Source organism: Euwallacea fornicatus, chromosome 2 (assembly GCF_040115645.1).
Source record: "Euwallacea fornicatus isolate EFF26 chromosome 2, ASM4011564v1, whole genome shotgun sequence".
Classification (NCBI taxonomy): Eukaryota; Metazoa; Arthropoda; class Insecta; order Coleoptera; family Curculionidae; genus Euwallacea; species Euwallacea fornicatus.
The window spans coordinates 237055-254871 of record NC_089542.1 but is presented as its reverse complement, the minus strand read 5'-3'; the positions used below and the strand labels follow the sequence as shown (position 1 = coordinate 254871).

The 17817-nt window shown below is 36.8% G+C and overlaps 1 protein-coding gene and 1 long non-coding RNA gene across 4 annotated transcripts; both read right to left on the bottom strand.

Moving 5' to 3' along the window:
* Positions 1–3028: 3028 nt before the first annotated feature.
* On the bottom strand, positions 3029–12176 carry LOC136346756 (uncharacterized). 2 transcript variants are annotated; one of them, XR_010733355.1, is made up of 2 exons: positions 11562–12176; positions 3029–5430 (listed from the first exon to the last, which is right to left on the bottom strand). It is a non-coding gene; the product is annotated as an uncharacterized lncRNA (long non-coding RNA). The 2 variants fall into 2 exon arrangements; XR_010733354.1 differs by having other exon boundaries at positions 11802–12176.
* Positions 12177–15580: 3404 nt separating this feature from the next.
* CycH (cyclin H) lies at positions 15581–17579 on the bottom strand. 2 transcript variants are annotated; one of them, XM_066293206.1, is made up of 6 exons: positions 17218–17579; positions 16521–16717; positions 16261–16462; positions 15974–16205; positions 15803–15917; positions 15581–15746 (listed from the first exon to the last, which is right to left on the bottom strand). In XM_066293206.1, the coding sequence occupies exons 1-6, from the start codon at positions 17332–17334 to the stop codon at positions 15617–15619; spliced, it is 993 nt and encodes a 330-aa protein (XP_066149303.1). In that variant the 5' UTR covers positions 17335–17579; the 3' UTR covers positions 15581–15616. The 2 variants fall into 2 exon arrangements, with proteins under 2 accessions (XP_066149303.1, XP_066149312.1); XM_066293215.1 differs by lacking the exon at positions 17218–17579 and adding an exon at positions 16840–17026.
* Between the last annotated feature and the right edge of the window lie 238 nt (positions 17580–17817).

Genomic DNA, 17817 nt, shown 5'->3' with positions numbered 1-17817 from the left:
AATGGTACAAAGTTTTAAAGAAAATCTCAACAGATAATTTTCTCTGAATATCTTGTTGCGTTTGATCGTTTGATCTGGTTTGCACAAGGCAGCGTTGAATAAGTTAAAACACAAAATTTTCTGCGAATTTCTAACACCCAGTAGAATATTCCTTGGCGTGCAAGCTCCAGTTCGGTATATACAAATTTCAAAATTATTTTCCACATGAACATCTCTTTAAGTCACGGTAATATCAACCAAAAATTGAAAATGGAATCGCCTGATGGACGATATTCCGAATATCCTTAGAGATGCAAGTCTTCTGCAGAATCCTCGTTTGACGGAAAAGAGGTGGGAGTATCAAAAATCGCAAAAATATTCGAGTTATCAGCCCTGATACGAGAGTGAGCTGGTTTTTTCATGTCGCACTATGGTGCAGTTGGCGTCAGGTATTAACTGGCTCGAAACAAATATTTTCAATGAATTTTCCACACCCAAAAACTTCGGTGGATGCAATTGCAGATCCAAAATTGCCAGATTTATTCCTAATTTAGAAGAAAAAATATAATTTAACATCCTGGAGAATGAAAACAGGCAATTTTCGTATAAGGTAAGTTCAGGTAAATCGCTCTATTTTTTTATCCGTTAGCACTCAGCACTTGTGTGCATCAAAGCGTCTGGGACGCATTGCTAAAAACCTACTAGGTTTTGTATACAATTCTGATTCTAACTCAGCTAACCAGTTCCACATGCGAAGATTTCGCCATGAAGTGTAAATATTTGAGTGATTGAAAACGTGTCTGTTCCAAGGCAGTAATGGAAAGCACCCTCGGAAATCTTGGAATTACACAAATCGTAGTAATTTCTGGATAAAAAGTTAAGTTTTCTTCCATACATTTATTTGATATTTTACCCATATCACTCGACTTCATGTAGTATAATCATCTGTGTAGGTGACTAATGAGTCAGCTACTGCCAGACACGAAGGACATATCGTCACCAGACGAGGTGCTCCATGAGTACCGAAATCAAACCGGTGCTTTCCAAGATATTTCATTTTTAACGTGATGCAAAACTTTACTCTTCTTACACGGGTATCTTACCGGGAAATCAATAAGTTCACTTGCAATTACCCAATCAAACGTTCTAACACAAAACATCTCCATTTTCATAGAAACACAACCGCATAGGGTTCTTTTACCCAGAGTTGGCATTCTCTAAATAACTAATGACCCTTATAAAAGAGTTGTTGGCATCAATTCCCCCTCTTTAGCCGCCGGACTTGGGGGCACAAAAACAAGAAATTCACACAAATCCCACGATTCTCGGTATACCTAAAAATACAGCTGAGAAAATGGTCAAAGTTGCCTTTCAGACACGCGATGTCCGAGCTAGATTGTTTCAAAATGTATGAACCAGCCACGATAGTCACGAAACGCTCATGCGGACAAAAAAAATCTCAATGCAACAGGATTTTATTTAAAAAGGTCCATTGAGGTTCATTTACAAGCTCAGAAATTTATGTCTTTTTAATGTAATTGGCAAGTCGTAAACATCCTCTCCCCGTTTCCTCCCGAAGGAGTCGATGGGCCGGCTCCGGTCAAAAAAGAAGCAAATGAGAGCTTCTTTTTTGAAAAAAGGAACAGTGCGGAAGATAAAGTCTTAGAAGAAGAAAGAAAAACGATTTTCAATTTAATCGAAAGGCAAAAAACATCCTTCCTCCCTTTCTCCCGTCCAAGGCGACGGGGCCGGTCCGGTCGTGAAAGGTGAAATGGAAAATATCTTCCTTGGAAGAAGAAATAGTTTTAAAGTTGAAGATTTTAAAGAATAAATAGGAAAAAAAAACAGTTTCCAGTATCACCCTGATTATTTTATCTTCGACGTAGCTGCTGAAACATCAATTTCCTCAATGATGTTCTTAACTCCTATAAGTCATGGTTTCTGAATTTAAATCCGTTATAAAGCCCAGAGAGAGAAAGGACGTTTCTTCAGTTACACCCAGTACGTCTACTGGGACTGCATCTTGCACCAGAGTACCATGTGGGTGTATTGGGGCGTGGGCAAGTCGGACCAATGGGAATAAGAATAAGCCGTCGATATATGAATAAATGGCCTAAAAGAATAGGGTAGAAAGCCTTTTTGTTGCAGCCCACGTGTACACTCGTAGATCTTTCAGTAACTGCAAATTATGTTTTTTTTTTGCTGTTTGTGTTTAAAATACGTATTTTAATGTACGTGAAAAATGGTAGATTGTGATACGTGGGCTCGAGGGTGCTTGGGGCGACGGTAGTTCAGTTGAGAACTGTTTAGAATAGTTAATATATCGATTTAATGCGTAGTGCTGAAGTTAAAAATATATACTTACTTCTACCTAATTTTAATGAAAATGAGTAAAGAGGTAGAAATGAAGCAAAATCATTTTCGATTCAACATCGTTTATTTCCCGTTATTCATTAAGCACTAAATCTATAACAATAGTTCAGGTTAGAATGTCACATAATGGTCAATCTCTTGATTACATCTCAACACAGTATACTTATTATACGTAAATATATACTTGGAATTTTCGAAATTTCTTCTTAGACGATTCACTGGCGATTTCTGTGATGGAATTATTAACGCCTTATGCGTCAGAGCTGCATTTCACTAACCTACGCCAATTTGTCAAGAATGCCCAGTATTAGGAAGTTTCAGTCGGCCAGTTAAATCTGGATTTCGAGTTTTTTTCTAATTTTAAATATTCCCATTTTGAGGCGCAATTGAACTAATTTTATGAAAGATCGCTGAACGTGCACCTGCAAGTGTCGAAAAACTTCAATTTAGTAAAACCTTTTTGGCCTAGGAGAAACACGAGAAGATAGATAATTTGAAATCACATGACCCTAACATAATATTCCATGTGAGGATACTTGCGAATAAAAAACGAGAAATTTTGGTATGCCAGTGAAGACTTGCTAACTATAGCTATGAAAACGGAAGTGTCGGAAGCTCAATTTGACTAGCCAGTGGTTTAGCCAACATGGTTGAAGGCAAGACTTTAGCCTGGTGCTTGGATTTTTCTAAATGAGGAAAAAATCGTGACCTTTTTGGAATTCCACTCAACTTTTTGGTCGCCCTTTTTTAGCGGAAACATTACTGAACACAATTCTTCCATTTAACGTTCCAATTCACTGATTCATTGTTCCGTTTACTTGAGCGAGTTAAGGAAAAAATTATGGCATGATACTTGTCACAAAGAACGAGCTACTTGAAGCTTCTTACATATTCCTGAACAGGTCAACTTAATGAAGAATTTGGATATTGAAAATGCCAATAATCCCGAAATTTCTATATTGATCAGTAATTTTTAGCGTACTTACATGCGTCGTATTCGGATAATGTTTTAGAGAATGGCCCCTTTCTGATATATTTTCACATTAAATTCAAGATATTGTGTATTCAGAGACGAAACTGGAACTCTTAGACTCTAAAATTTCTGAAGCGTTTCTATTATTCAACATTCTATCATCTGTGTAAGTTCGGCAAATTAATAACATGAATTCCTTAAAGCTCCTAATATATATTCTCTGTGTTCTCCTTGAGACTCCTAACACGTTCTCATTCATATTGACGTTCATATTCAAAACATAACGGATTTAAAGAAGAACCTAGAAACTTCGAGTGCCAAAATTCATAAAGAAAAATCTATTAGGTCCATTTGAGCGAATTAGCTCGGTGGATTAGGTCATAAAGAATTGTCTCCTTAAAGCTCTTCATACCATGGTATCCGTGGTGAACCTCCGTAAAGTCATGGTCGCATTCAAGGAAAACTCCGGACATTTAAAATTGCAGCTTTTCGTTGTTCTGCCGTTGTGAATGAGTTTTACTTTGATTACGCATTAGAGGCTGCTAGTAGCCTGATAGACTTGACATACTACCTAATGATATCCCGATATACGGGGTGTTTCCTAAGTACAAGTAGTTATTGCAGGCAGTTATTTTAAGGCAAGATTTTTTCCCATACATGTAAGGTCTAAATACACCCCTCACTCCTTCTCCAAGTCACCGGAATTAAACCCAAGAGATTTCTTCGTTTAGGAATACTCAAGGTCCTTGGGATATTGTACACCCATAAGGGCTGAGGATGAATTTAAAAATCGGATTGTGTACGAATGTGAAACAATTAAGGGCAAAGCGGGTATTTTTGCAAAAATTCGCAGGTCGTTACTCAGGCAAAGTCGAGCCTGTATCAGTGCCGTTCGTGCGTATTCTCGACATTTGCTCTAGACGCGACCATTTATTTTTTTCCGAAAATTATTAGATTTAGTGTAAAAAACTAAAGGTGAGGAATTTTTAAAAGTGAACGTGCTTTCCATTGAACGTTTTTTTTTAATGAAAAAATTAAAAACTGTAAATATTTGGACGAAAAATATCTTTGTGGTCATTTATTTAATTGTTTCTAGACAAAATGGAAATCTAATAAAATGTGGAAGAGAGTCCGTCCCTGGACAACACATCGTTGCAGATTTGGCTTTCGTGGTTCTTTTGCATTTTGAGAAAAAAAAAACATACATTTTTCCACTTATGTTTAAGTGAACATTGCAAGGTGAGGGATGGGTTCAGACCATACATCTATAGAAAAAAATCTTGTTTTTTGCTTTAAAATGACCCCCTGGAATAAATACGTGTACTTAGAAAACACCCTGTATGTGTATCTTTAGTCGGATGTAAGAGATTGGGAGTTTAGAGGGCAACCTGGAGCTGAGAACAGTTCAACTATTCTTAAAGTTCTAATCTTGAAAATTTTCTACTGTTTTAAAAATCGACGTGAGTTTGCAGAAGTCCTACTATATCTTGCAGAAAGATTATCGAAATTCCTAACATATTTTCAGTGGATTTAGAGTTTTATTTAACATGAAAATTCAACGCTCATTCTTGATGGACTTCACAATTTCGTATAATTAGAAAATAACCCAGAAACTTTAAACTCCTGAAAATTCTCTATTCGTTGTGATTTCCCATTCCTCTGTCCTCTTGAATGATTTTGTGGTACTACATTACGCATTATGATTATTTCTTAAATAATTGTCCTCTTAAAGCTGCTGATATACTTTTGACTGAGATGAAGAATCGCGAGGAATGCAGAACTCTCAAAGGAAATATTCATAGAAGTTTTCAATTATTCTGTCCGACAAGCAAATCAGCTAGTACCGCTTGATGATTTAAGCGAAAGCGAATTCCATGACGTAAGAAACCAAAGCTTATCACATCCCAGTGTGGTGATGCTGGCAAGGTTCATATTCTGGATTCAAAACAGACATTCAAGTAATATGCCACAGGCAAACATCAGGTTGGAACAAAACGTTAATGGTCCAGGTCCAGTCACGAGTTGATAGTTCCGCTCTCCTCCGAGGTGTTCGGCGTCCACGGATCAGGTCCATCGATCAGTCTCCATGTCGCACCTGCATGACCCTGAAACAACAATGATAATTTTTTTAACTGAAAACATCTTTCTACGCACTCATACGGCCCCGTTGCATGGAAATTTCCCCTGCAAAGTTTCAGTTTTTAGGTCTTTCCAGGTTTCAGCCATAGGCTTCGAACATTACTCAATTTGACCAGGAATGCATTCCCATTTCAATTAAAAAAAAAACTTACTATGGAGATGGTTTATGGATTTATGTATGGGCGCATCAAAGCACGCCATTAGTCTGACAAACGATAACCTATAGGTGATTTGTAATGGCTGCTCATCCCTATACAATGGAAATAAATCATTGAGCGGTTAGTATCAAATTATACACCGAAAGTTGACGTTTCATAACAGATATATCGCGTACAATGCTCAACTTGATATAATAAATCATTGACCAGACCGATTTTCCTTCAACCTGTAGTTAGACCATCACACATGATGTAGTGTTGTATCAAACAGGAATTATTGGCATAGTTTCACAGAAATCAGGATCATAACATTCATAAAAGTTTCAAGCTCGAGACGTAAGGGATACATAAAGGAAATTTATGAGGTTAATAAGAAAAAGAAATCCATCAGAGGATTAATGGACGGCTCGGATTTGATGTTTTATAAAGGAGGCAACGTGGATTAGATGAAGGACTTAGTTTTAATTGGAAAAACCAAAAAGCTCTTAAGGGCTAATCGATACTCGATTAATTTCGAACGATGAAAAGTACGAAAGAAACCTCCCTAAAATGAGAATCTTTAAACAATTTTAAAAACGTCTGATTGAGCAAGAGAGGATTCGGCGTGGAAAACGCGCGTTCAGGACATGAAGTCTCACTTCACCCCCTTTATGGACAGCTTCAATTGGAAGAGCCGACGCTTTGTAAAAACTGCGCAATTTTCAAAAAATAGCCAAATCGAATTCTCCAATTCTCTTAATAAAACTTACAATCGACGGATGAACTCTAGTTTGAGTCAGTTCAGTTCAATTCTTCACTTAAAAAACGTCAAAAATCTCCTCAATTAAATCTGGAGTTTTCTTGAAAAAAAGAACTCAAACATCGGTATTGGGGTGTGATTAGAGGAATGATTAGAGAAAGATGAACGAAGAGCTCGCACACCCGAATGATTGTGAAATTTCCGTTTTGTCTTGTCCCTAGAGATCAGATAAAGATGCAGTTTGCACCTGACATGCTTCGAACAAAAAAATAAAATAGCCGATAGGGATTTGCAAAAATTCCTCTTCTTTTGGTTTCCATCAAAGAGTCTCCCTCATCGTTCACAAAGTGCACAGTTCGCGGTTTCTTCTTCATTTTTCGAGAATTATACTCTAAATCGCCCTCGAAATTGACAATAATCGTTGGGTTTAACCATGAAATTTGTTACTCTCTAAAGAATACTTTATTGCCGACAGGAATCGGATGTTTTAAGCTAAAATTCTGGTAATTTTGCTAGTTTTCTTTACGGGAGGTCTGAATTTGAAATTTTCAGAAAAACAAAATTATGATTATTACGTATCTCAACTTTACTGATTTTTAACGCGTAAACAACCAAACTAAACGAATTCTGGCTATTTGTTGATCCAAAGAGTGGACGTAAAAGTTTCCTGGAAATTGCAAAAAACAAGAATATTCTATCTTCGCGCATAAAGGCTCCTCTACCTCCGATTTCCCCTGTGAGCGGAAATTCTATGGATTTTTCGTTTAATTCGAACTGGGCGTAAATTTGAAAATTTTTAAGACACAAAAAACCATTCGTTTCTTATTTTTAAAAATCGTTTGAAGCCCAACAATGTGAGTATTCTCAGTTCCGGAAAAGCGAGCTTAAAAAGTCCTTTGCAATTCGCAATCCTTATTAACGTCCTTTGTCGGACTCACTCAAATTTGCACCTATTGAAAAAGAAAAGCCCAGAATTGTGTATTAAATTTAACGATTTTTTTAATATATTTGATAATTAACTATTACTTGAAGAAGAAGAAGATTAATAATTCTTTGAAAACATAATAGGAAGCTATGGTCAACTACAGGTCCAAAAACGTGGCGTTCGGTATCCCCCGTAAGCTGCAGTTCTGTTGGAAGTCAAATGTCCTCACATCGAACATGAAATCCAGGTCTGATCTGAAGTCTCAATTAGTTGCAATCTAGCTAGTCACATTGAATTCAACTCGTCGAAGTAAACTCATTAAAATCTATATTTGTTCAAATGATCGCATCATGACGCGAACCCAACGCCTCATCAAGGCAATCATACCACGAGCTATAGTTTTCAAATAAAAAAATCAAGTTGGGGCCAACCGTAAAGGAGCAAAGCGCTACAAACTGCTACCATGGACCTCTCGTTCATTTGCAATTTCCCTACTCCCATTGGAGTCTTTTTCAGATCATATTACGGTATCGAGAGGTGAATTAAAGCTGACGCCTCATCAACATGATCATGCGACGAGGTTTGTTTTTTTTACACATTAAAATAAGTCATTATTGTACCATTAGGCTCGTTAGGAAGGTAGTCTTAATGCTGCGAAGAACTGCACACATACCGCGGTATGCTAATATTGAATTTATTCACGTCTTTGGGGATTTTTTCGTTTTTTTTTTTTTTTTTTTTTTTTTTAAAGCAAAATCCCCTAACAGACAGCACATAATGCCGAATGTGATTTGACGGCGCCAAAGAGGTTTTAAGGCAAGCCGGATCCCGACCAACACGAATTTGGGGCCCAAATGATAGAGCGCAAAAGGGACCTACCTAGCCAGAGGCCGAAAGGAGGCGAATCGACTTCAGACAGCTAATTATTACTTACGTTTTTGGCCTCTACAGACGTAGGTAAGGCTTATTATATATTTTTTATGCCGGAAACAGTGGGCAACGTATTTTTTAATGCGACTGACTCTTATTGTTTTTAGAACTGCCCCACGCCCCCGACTTTGACCGACACGCAAGGACAAAAGTTTGTTATATACGAACGATGGGATCTGGGAGATGGGCAGATAATGGGGGTTATTAGCTTATTTTCTTGACCTTTTCGAAGTGAAAATACCAGTATGCAACGTGGCTGGTTCACAGTTATCGAACTAATAAGGGATGAGTTTCTCCACAACATAAGTATCCGAAGAGTGTCGTGCCTCCCCAAAGGAAAATATACCAACTCGGTGTCGTCCTATTCTTCATGTTCCTTTTACATCTCCTTTGGAATTTTATGTAGATTTTACGGCCCGATTCTTCGAAAGCCGGGAGGAACCACACCGGTGATTCCCCCTTAAAATTACGGATTTCCATGCACCCGGAGAATGTCGTATGCCAATTCCATTTTTCCATCCTACTGCATTTCTTCAATAATTTTGTCAATTTTTTACTTTTGTTCTTTATGGTGGCTATGGAAGAAATTTGACCGAAATAATAGAAGTCCAATACCTATAATAAGCTCGTTGCGTGAAAACTCTTTTGTGTGGGGAATTCCAAGTGTTCAATGCAATTCCTTGAAAATCAGAGGGGAATCGCTTCCGTTCTTGCACCGAGGTTCGTAGAAAACAGGGAGAGTTTCCACGAACGTGGATAATAGTAACTTTGAGAATCATCAAATTCCGAAGACCTTTTTAAATCTTTTCTAAGGAAATTTTCACTTCTCGCTGAAACCTAGAACAAAATTGGGTGAAAATGGCCGACGAAGAACCCATTTTTTTTATTTCGGGAAAATACGCTGCACGCCCATGTTCTTTGGCACAGTTTCATTTAGATTTCCTTAGCATGTATAGAGATAAATTTAATGTGATTGTCTGAAAATCAAAAGTATGCTCGTGCCTGGTCCAAATCAGCATAAACCGCCTTTTGAGCTTGGATGAAGACTATAAGGTGTGTCATACGCCTCTTATTTCCGATCCAAATCTATAGAAAACACGAAAGATTTCGACGAAAAAGAATCCTTTTTATAGATACTTATTTAATTACAAGTAAAGTCTTTCTACGCCACTGTTCTCGCGCGTGATTTTTCAAAGATACATTCGACGTGGTTCTTGCAAAGCCAGTGTCATCTGTGTTCTTAGTGCAAGCCTAAAGAAGAACATGAGGACTTTCGAAGAAGGACATTTTCGGAAATGTTGAATTACAAGAGAAGAAGTTCTATACCTACACCAATGTCCGTTGGGACATATTTATTTGAAAACCAGAGGCGTCCTTATCCGTGGTCCAGACTTCAAATAAGAAACTTGAAAACTTAGGATGAACAATTTTAGGATATTTTATGTGCAGTTTTCCAAAATTTCACCTTCATTGATACCATTAATTTTTGTTATTATTTGGATGAGGGATAGGGCTCCCCAAGCCGGTGTCCCCAAGCCCAATTCACGGTGTAAACTGTTAATAATGAACTATTGTAGAAAATATTAAATCCACCCACGAATACGAGGGTTTTTGCCGGAATTTGTAAACCAAAGACGTCCAAATTCTTGGTCGAAACATGGTAGAGAAAATGGGAATCTCAGAGGAAGACCAACAATTTTCGTATCCTATTACTTCTGATCTCTCTATGTCAATATCCTCGTGTAGAATTTCACGTCTATCTTATGAGTGGAGGTAGAGATAGAATTATTATTTGGAAACCTGAGAGGTCCTTATTCCTGGTCCAAATTTAACGGGAAAATGATAACCTTAGACAAATAAGGACCATAATTTTCGAATCATTTCAAGTCAAATGAAACGAGCTGTTTTCCAATATCTTTTTGCACAATTTCAAATTTTCCTGCGTCTCATGTGAATTTACAGATACATTCAATATGATGTTATGAAATCAGAAACGTTCTTATTCCTGGTCCAATCTTCGTAATCAAAAATTTACGAAAAGACGAAGAACAACAACTTGTTGGTTCACTAAGGAAGCACTTTCTACGTCTACGTCTTTTGCGCATTTTCGTGAAGAAAACAAGAGAAATCTTCACAGAAGAATGTGAGTTTTGAGAAATTTCTAGTGCCATAAAAGAACCCACGCCAATGCTTTTTTGTCCAACATCACCGCAATATTTTATGTGTGATCAGAGAACATTTCCAAGCGATTTTATGTTAGACACAGGCGTGCCCGTTACTAATACGAAAGGAACTTGTCAATGACAGTATTTGCAAGACAGCGACGTCGCTAGTGCCGCAGGGAACTAGATAGAAAACCAAAGTTTGAAAAAAAAGACAATAATTTTGACAAATTTATAATTTTTTCAAAATATGCTCCTCGGCGAGGCTCTTTATGTCCATACTGTATCAATCTTTCATATTTCACAAAATTTCCGAATTTTTCTAAGCGATTCAATATACGACAGAGGCGGTTTTTTACCGATATATACTCGGTGGAAAACAAGAAAGACCTGCAAAAAAGAATTTTGAGAAATTTCTTATGTTGAAAAGAGTAACCTACGCCAATGCTCTTGTGACCGAACGCACGTTAATAATTCATATGTAATTACAGAATACTTGCGTGAATTCATGCGATTTTAAGTAATTTTATGCGGCAGAGAAATGTCCTTATCACTGCTACAAACTTGGCAAAGACTGAGAAACTTTTACTGAGGAACAGGAACTTCGAGAAATTTCTATTAAAAGACGCTCCACGCATGTGCTCTTCGGGTCAATATTGCGCGTTTTTTTTGTAATTACTGAATTACCAATACCCAAAAACACGTGATACTATGTAAAACGGATTAAAAATATCTTTAATAAAGCTCAATAATACGGAACAAAATTATCTGTATCTAAAATAATGCTCCTATGTCTCTGCCTTTTGGTTATTACTCGAAGCATGATTTTATGAAAGACAGGGGCGTCCTTATTACTGACCAGGTATAAGCTTGACAGAAAAACACAAGCATTTTCACACATCTTAAATTTTCAAAACTCACTCTACGCATATTCTCATTCACTCAATGTTCCGTAATCCCTGTGCGTGTAACTATCGCAGACAGAAGCGGAACATCGCTCAGTATCTTCTGTGCGTAACTACGAACATACCTTATGCAGGACCGTTAAAGATCAGTAAAATTTGCTCGAAATCCAATTGTTTAATTATCTACATATATTCAGGAATTTATTTTTGAAAATATTCAAGTAAATTTTGAGGCAGAGTGGCCCTGCGCAATAAAGTGTTGGTAGGTGGGTACCTACCTGCTACCTACACAGCCAAATCTATACCAAAAAGACAACTTCACGTTGGTTGATTATTTCCATAATAAACATATTAAACTTCAAGTACCAGGAATCGGCAGATATTCCTGACTGATACAAGTGGAGACTAAAGCCATAAATATTCATTATCACCACCGACAGATCTGATCTACGTAGGAGAAGGCCGGAATTATAAAATCTAAAAGATGGCCATTATAAATTAACCTAAATATAAATTACTTATGGCTCGCAGCGACCGATCCTAAGGCTCGGCAGTAGCATTTTAGATAACTGGTTATTAACACTGTGGATAATTTTAGGTTGCTCTTTCCCCTATTGCTGTTCACTGTCTCCTGGTGAAGATCATGTTTAGAATTTTTTCACGTGCGGAAAAAGAAAAGCTGCTTCCATCATGAGATGCCTTAAGTTAAGTAATTTTAACAGACAGTTGCTGCAACACCTCTTCTCCGCGCACTCATTTTTGTCACTTTGAAGCTCGGCGAACCCACCTTTGGTTAACTTAGAAGACACTTAACTGGTATTTCAATGATCACTTTTGGCATTAATTTTCTTCTTAGAAAATGAAAGCGGAGGATTTTATTCCGGTTCCTCGTAAGGTCGCGAACACACTAACGCAGACAGCATAGCATGCTTCCCAGCGTAATTTGCGACGAAATAAGGGGAAAATTATTAAAATTACAAAATTACATTGCCCAGTTAAATAACAGTGGTTATTTATGGCTGTGGTATGCCAATTCTCCACTAATGATCGTATGATCAAAAAAGATCACCTGAATTACAGGGCAAGGCATGGTAGTTTGCTTTCAGTTCGAACTTTAAGGGTTTTTAGGTCGGTTATTATAGTTCGAAAAGGTGATTTTTTGGTATCCATACTATTAAAATGTGTAGATGCTTTTAAAGCCAGAATTCTCAATGGCCTGCTAATTTGACAGGGAATTGTCGTGCAATCACAAACGCGACCTCACATTTTCGACTGCAGTAAAGTATCTTCCTGACATCTACCCACTCACAAGTTGGCTCTAAACATGTTACCGTAAAATTTTAAATTGAAAAAAACTTTCGTAGGTACCCTGACCGGTGTTTTGGCGACCGGATTATTTGGAATTCATGCCTGAGGGGGACCCCTACCCACTAAAAACCTCCCCTCTTCACCCTAGATGCCCTCGAAACCGTGTTGTCACCATTACTTCGGGACACTCGCCAACGCACACATTCATTTCCGTTCTGTCCAACCTACCTTCCCCTTCTCTCTTCTATCGCTCTTCTTCCCCATGATCCCCTCCACCATCACTCTAAACAACCTGAACTAACCATTTTTTTGTATAGAAAAAAGGAGAAAATGCATTTACGCATTCCAGACAGTGGTTGGTCTGACGTAGTGTGACTTAGATATGTGAGCCTGAACTGAGGCAATTTTGCCCGATACCCGCTAAAACACCTTACCTTCTATTTATTACGCCCTCCCTCCACCGGAACCGAAGACAACCCTTATTTGCGGGAGGAGGAATGGTTTCCCATTTCGTCATTTCTTGGGAATACCCTCAGTCCAAACATTTTTCACGTGTTTTCATTCCCGATCTTCTTTCTTCTTTCCTCCATTTCCTTCAGTCCCATGATGTCCCCGAGTATTCTCATCACAGCCATCTAGAGATCCTTACTCCTCGGCAGTAAATAATTTGCCCCTTTGAGTCTTCGTTGAAAAAATAAAATCTTATGCACCCAATCATTGTGTGCTCTGGATCACCCCTGCCATCACAGAACCAACATCTCTCGTCGTCGCATGGTCTGTCCTACGCAGACATCTGCTGCAGACTCCATGTCCAGTTAGTGCCTTAGTCAAATAATAATCTCCATACTAATAGCCATTGTGACACATCACTGTAGTGTTTTTCGGCTTTGCTGTATGGATCAAATTCTATGGGCCCAGGGACGCCATCGATTTTTTCGATATTTACATATAAAAGAATTCTGTGGGATTCCAAAAACTAGGCGCAATCACCTGTCTTTTGTCCATTATTGGTAAATATAAGTATCGTTTATTGTATGTTGTATAGAAAATTGTTAACATGACTCTTTGAAAGCGGATGCTTCCTAATTCCTCGTCTTATTGTAGCAAAAAATATGAGAAACCCTCGGCAAAGAACGGGGAAGTTTTTACTGTTTTCAGAGATCCGAAATTAATGTCTACCTTGAGGGTAAAATTATAAAATATTTATATGTGATTTTTCTGGCAGTTTAAAGATAAATGACGAATTTTTAGGCGATATATTTAGGTTGTTCCAATGGGAAAATTGGTTCAATACCAGATGATATTGCCATCATATCTTGACTATTTTTACATTTGCTGGGTATGTGTTTTTACGGGTGCTAGCAAATACCAAGACCATCGTTCGTTGATCGTTCGCGCGATTTTTCTTATTGTTTCTAAATCCTTAAGTTACTCAGAAAGTAATAATATGCATTCTGTACACAATGCCTTTTTCCAAATCTAACATTAATCTTTTGTGGATATTATAGAAACATTACGGCTACATACAGCTCCTTTATCTGGTCTAATGACAAAAGGGTTAATCGAACGGCAGCTAACCTACATTTAACAAGCTATAAAGAAGTTACCGAATTTTGCACAACGGTTGATTCATTTGTCCACTACAAGGAAATGGAAAAGCGTTCACGTAAATAAGATCTTACATCTGTGGAGATCGAAAACCGCTCGGTTCGAAGACAAAGTTATCTGGTTTGTAATGGAAAAATAATATTATTGCTATAATGTTATGCGTTGGTGGTTATTTAAATCTGCCTGCCGATATTCGAATAGCGAGCAGTTTTTCAATTCTGCCTTAACTTTCTTTCTTAGGTCAGTAATGTTAAATAGAGGCAAATAATCGTCCACCATATTTTCCAGAAACATGTAACTTTAATTTCCATTATAAGGTAAATGCATAAAGTTCTTTACTCGTACGAAATGGACAAATACTTTTAATAAAACATCTAACTTTACCTCTATTAGAACCATTTGTTTACGAAAAGGAAATTTAAAAAAGATCTTCCTCCTGAAGATAAATCTAATGTAACTCTATTTAGAGCTACACTAAGAGAGCGAGAGTAATCTGCGCTTTAATGGGATAGCAATGTTACGCTTATAATTTAACATGTTTGTCACCATTTAATTTTGGCTGCCGATATTCAATCGACAAACAGTTGTTTATAAAAGACCAATCGTGGAACAGTTGCGCTCATTATCAGAAAATAAATTCTGCCTTAACCTCTCCTCGATCGAATCTTCCCCTTTATGTGGACCAATAAGTCCAACTGGCACTACTCGAGTTCAAAGAACAAATCCCGCGTTATTCTCTTACAAAATTTTTTAGAGAATCGTCAAGTTTAGCTGTTGCACAGAGAAATATACCGTCCACCTCAACATCCAGAAACATGTAAGTTTCATATACATAATAATATAAATGTACAAGTATCTCTACTTATACTTTTATGAACAAATTCTTTAACCTTCATACATATTTAATATGAAACAGCGAGCCTTTTGGTTTCTCTTTACGTGGTTTTGTGGTTATACTTACACCGTAATTCCTTCCCTGTAATTGAACATATTAGCATTTGTCTCTTCCCTTAAGCCATTTAATTCATCTTCGCTTTCAAACAACCAGTATTTACGTTGCGAACTTCAAGACTAACGTCAAAGGATAGACCTCGGAATTAAAAAAAAAAAAAAAACGAAGGGACATCTATACCAATCTCCTCGCTCGAATAGTTGTGAAGAGTCCTTTTTGGTGCATGCACCAATGTAAAATTTTAGAATAAAATATATCGTAGAATTATCTACGACCACGCTCATTAAAGCAAATTTGTACGGAGTGTTTCCCGAGTCTGGCGATTCAAACGATATGTAATTCTTAATAATGTCAATGTCGTTTCTTTCATTGAGCAATTACGTGTCTTACTGACGATGGTGCGCCACACGTATTTATTTAAACAACTCACAGGATTGCATAATACTTTATTGCAAAATTATAAACCTACGCCACTTCGGGAGAGACTGGAATGCTCATATTCAAAGCTGAGTCGTTTCTTTGCTGGTTCTGGGTTGATATTGTGTAATATAAATCATCATCCTCATCTAACATTGCTTGCATCTTCTTCTTATATCTAAAATAAATTTATGATGTAGAAAATGCTTTTACAAATGAGGTGAAATAGCCAACATATCGCTATCAGGATTGTTCTCAGGGTTCCTGCACTTATCCAGCTTCTTATCCAAAATCTTAATGTAACTTTTATCGGGAGCACTATCAGCTGTTTTCTCCATAGATCTAATTGCTAAAAATTCTTGACATTTTTCCACAAATTGACACAAAAAACTCAATCATTGTCACCTCTAACAGCATCTATCAACACCTCCAACTTATCCCTTCCACCATTCCCAAATAATACTTCTGTCACATAAGAATCTAAGTTCTCTTGCAACTTGGAAGCCGCGTGAAGAATGGCGGCTAGTGCTACTTGACTAGGGGAATACAGAAGAATTGAATCTGTTAATAATGCTCTTTCAAGAAACTGTTCAGTGCCTTGACGCAAACGCTCAGGATCATGCAGGGACCCTCTAGACTGGAATAACAGTGATTATCCAAAAAACTATATATTTGAAGCCATAACAAAATACCTTAATATCAATAAGCAATCCTTCCACAGGTCTGAAAGGATTATGGACTGCTAGATGAAAGTTTAATTGCTCCATTAACAAAAGTTCATTATTTAGAATAATATCCGTAGCTTTTTCCCTATCTCCTTTAATATTAGCAACAAATTGTTGAATTGATACATTAAATTCTTCGACTTTACAAGACAAATAAACACATGTTACCCTTGAAAAAAAATTTAATATTTCAGTTTCTATTCTTCCCAATGAAAGCAAAGATTTACATAATTTCCTTAGGATGAAAATTCATAACGGAGTTTGTTATGTAAAATCTTTTGAAATAATGGAATGCTGTTCCCATGACGCATCTAGGCATGGTGGGTTGAAATCTTTTACAAAAATCTCTTAAATTCAGTTGGAATTTTTTCACCATTACTCGCTCTTCCTCTGGGGTAAGGAAGAAATTCGTTTTAGAAGCCTCCTGAAATTTGGGTTTTGTGGAATAAAAGTATTTAAAAATTCAATATAAAGTAGGCCATTGATAATCACAATCCGTCATTCACATTTACATAAGTACTAGAATTAAACAATTAATATACATACTTAGAATAATTCTATTCTAGGAAAAATTGCATATCTTAGAGCCAACTTATTGAAATGCTGGTAAGTTTAGCAGAAGGATAATGTCTTGAATACGCGGTAGCAATAACAGAATCTATTTCTATTAAGTACAACTTTATTCTCCTGCAAAATTTGCCGACACTTCAACCCTATAGGTTTTAGACTTAGTAATGCTAAACAGAATAAAAAATCATTCACCATATAGTCCAGAAACATATAAATTTGAGGCACATCACAACGTTAATGTATCAATGTCGTTATTTATACGTAATAGAAAAATACTTTGAACTTGGCATATAATTAATATGTAATAATGAGCCCTTAGGGCTTTTCTTTACACGATTTGGTCGCCATACTTACACCATAACTCCTTCCCTGCAATTGAATGTATTTAGCATTTGCTGTTTCTCTTAAGCTATTTAATTCATCTTCACTCTCAAACATCCAGTGTTTACGTTGTGAACTTGAAGGAAACATGTTAAAACTATAACAAAGTTATCTGAAACGATGAATCGTTACAAAGGAACACTTTTTAAATTGATTGTTTCCGTTAACGATTTAATGAATCTGCGGTTGAAATATATTAATACCAACTTTAACTAATTAACTAACGAATTTTTGGTGAATAATTGACATTAATTTAAGTTAGTTTAAACTGCTTTTAAATTTGAACAAATATAAATACATTTCCTAACCTCAATCTTAAACACAAACGTCAAAGGCGGATTAAGAGTTTTGTGCTCAACACCTAGGTTTGCAGTTTTTTTTTCAGATCGATAGAATATCCTTTAGGCGCTTTACCATCGCTACCAGTACCTAATCTTTTATTTTTAGTAGTAGTAATGATGTATGAAACGCAAGAAATAAACCTCCTAATACAGTTCTCAAATTATTATTACGTGGAGTTCATATTTTGAAATAGGTAGAAAGGGGCAGTGTGATCAAAACTTTTCGTGTGAT

What these genes read in the sequence shown, in the direction of transcription:
- CycH (XM_066293206.1), bottom strand. Translation starts at nt 17,334, where the DNA reads ATGTTTCCTTCAAGTTCACAACGTAAACACTGGATGTTTGAGAGTGAA. An exon ending in TGCAGGGAAGGAGTTATGGT is followed by an intron (nt 16,718 to 17,217) that starts GTAAGTATGGCG and finishes CCCAAATTTCAG; the next exon opens with GAGGCTTCTAAAACGAATTT. An exon ending in GTTGATAGATGCTGTTAGAG is followed by an intron (nt 15,918 to 15,973) that starts GTGACAATGATT and finishes AAGAATTTTTAG; the next exon opens with CAATTAGATCTATGGAGAAA.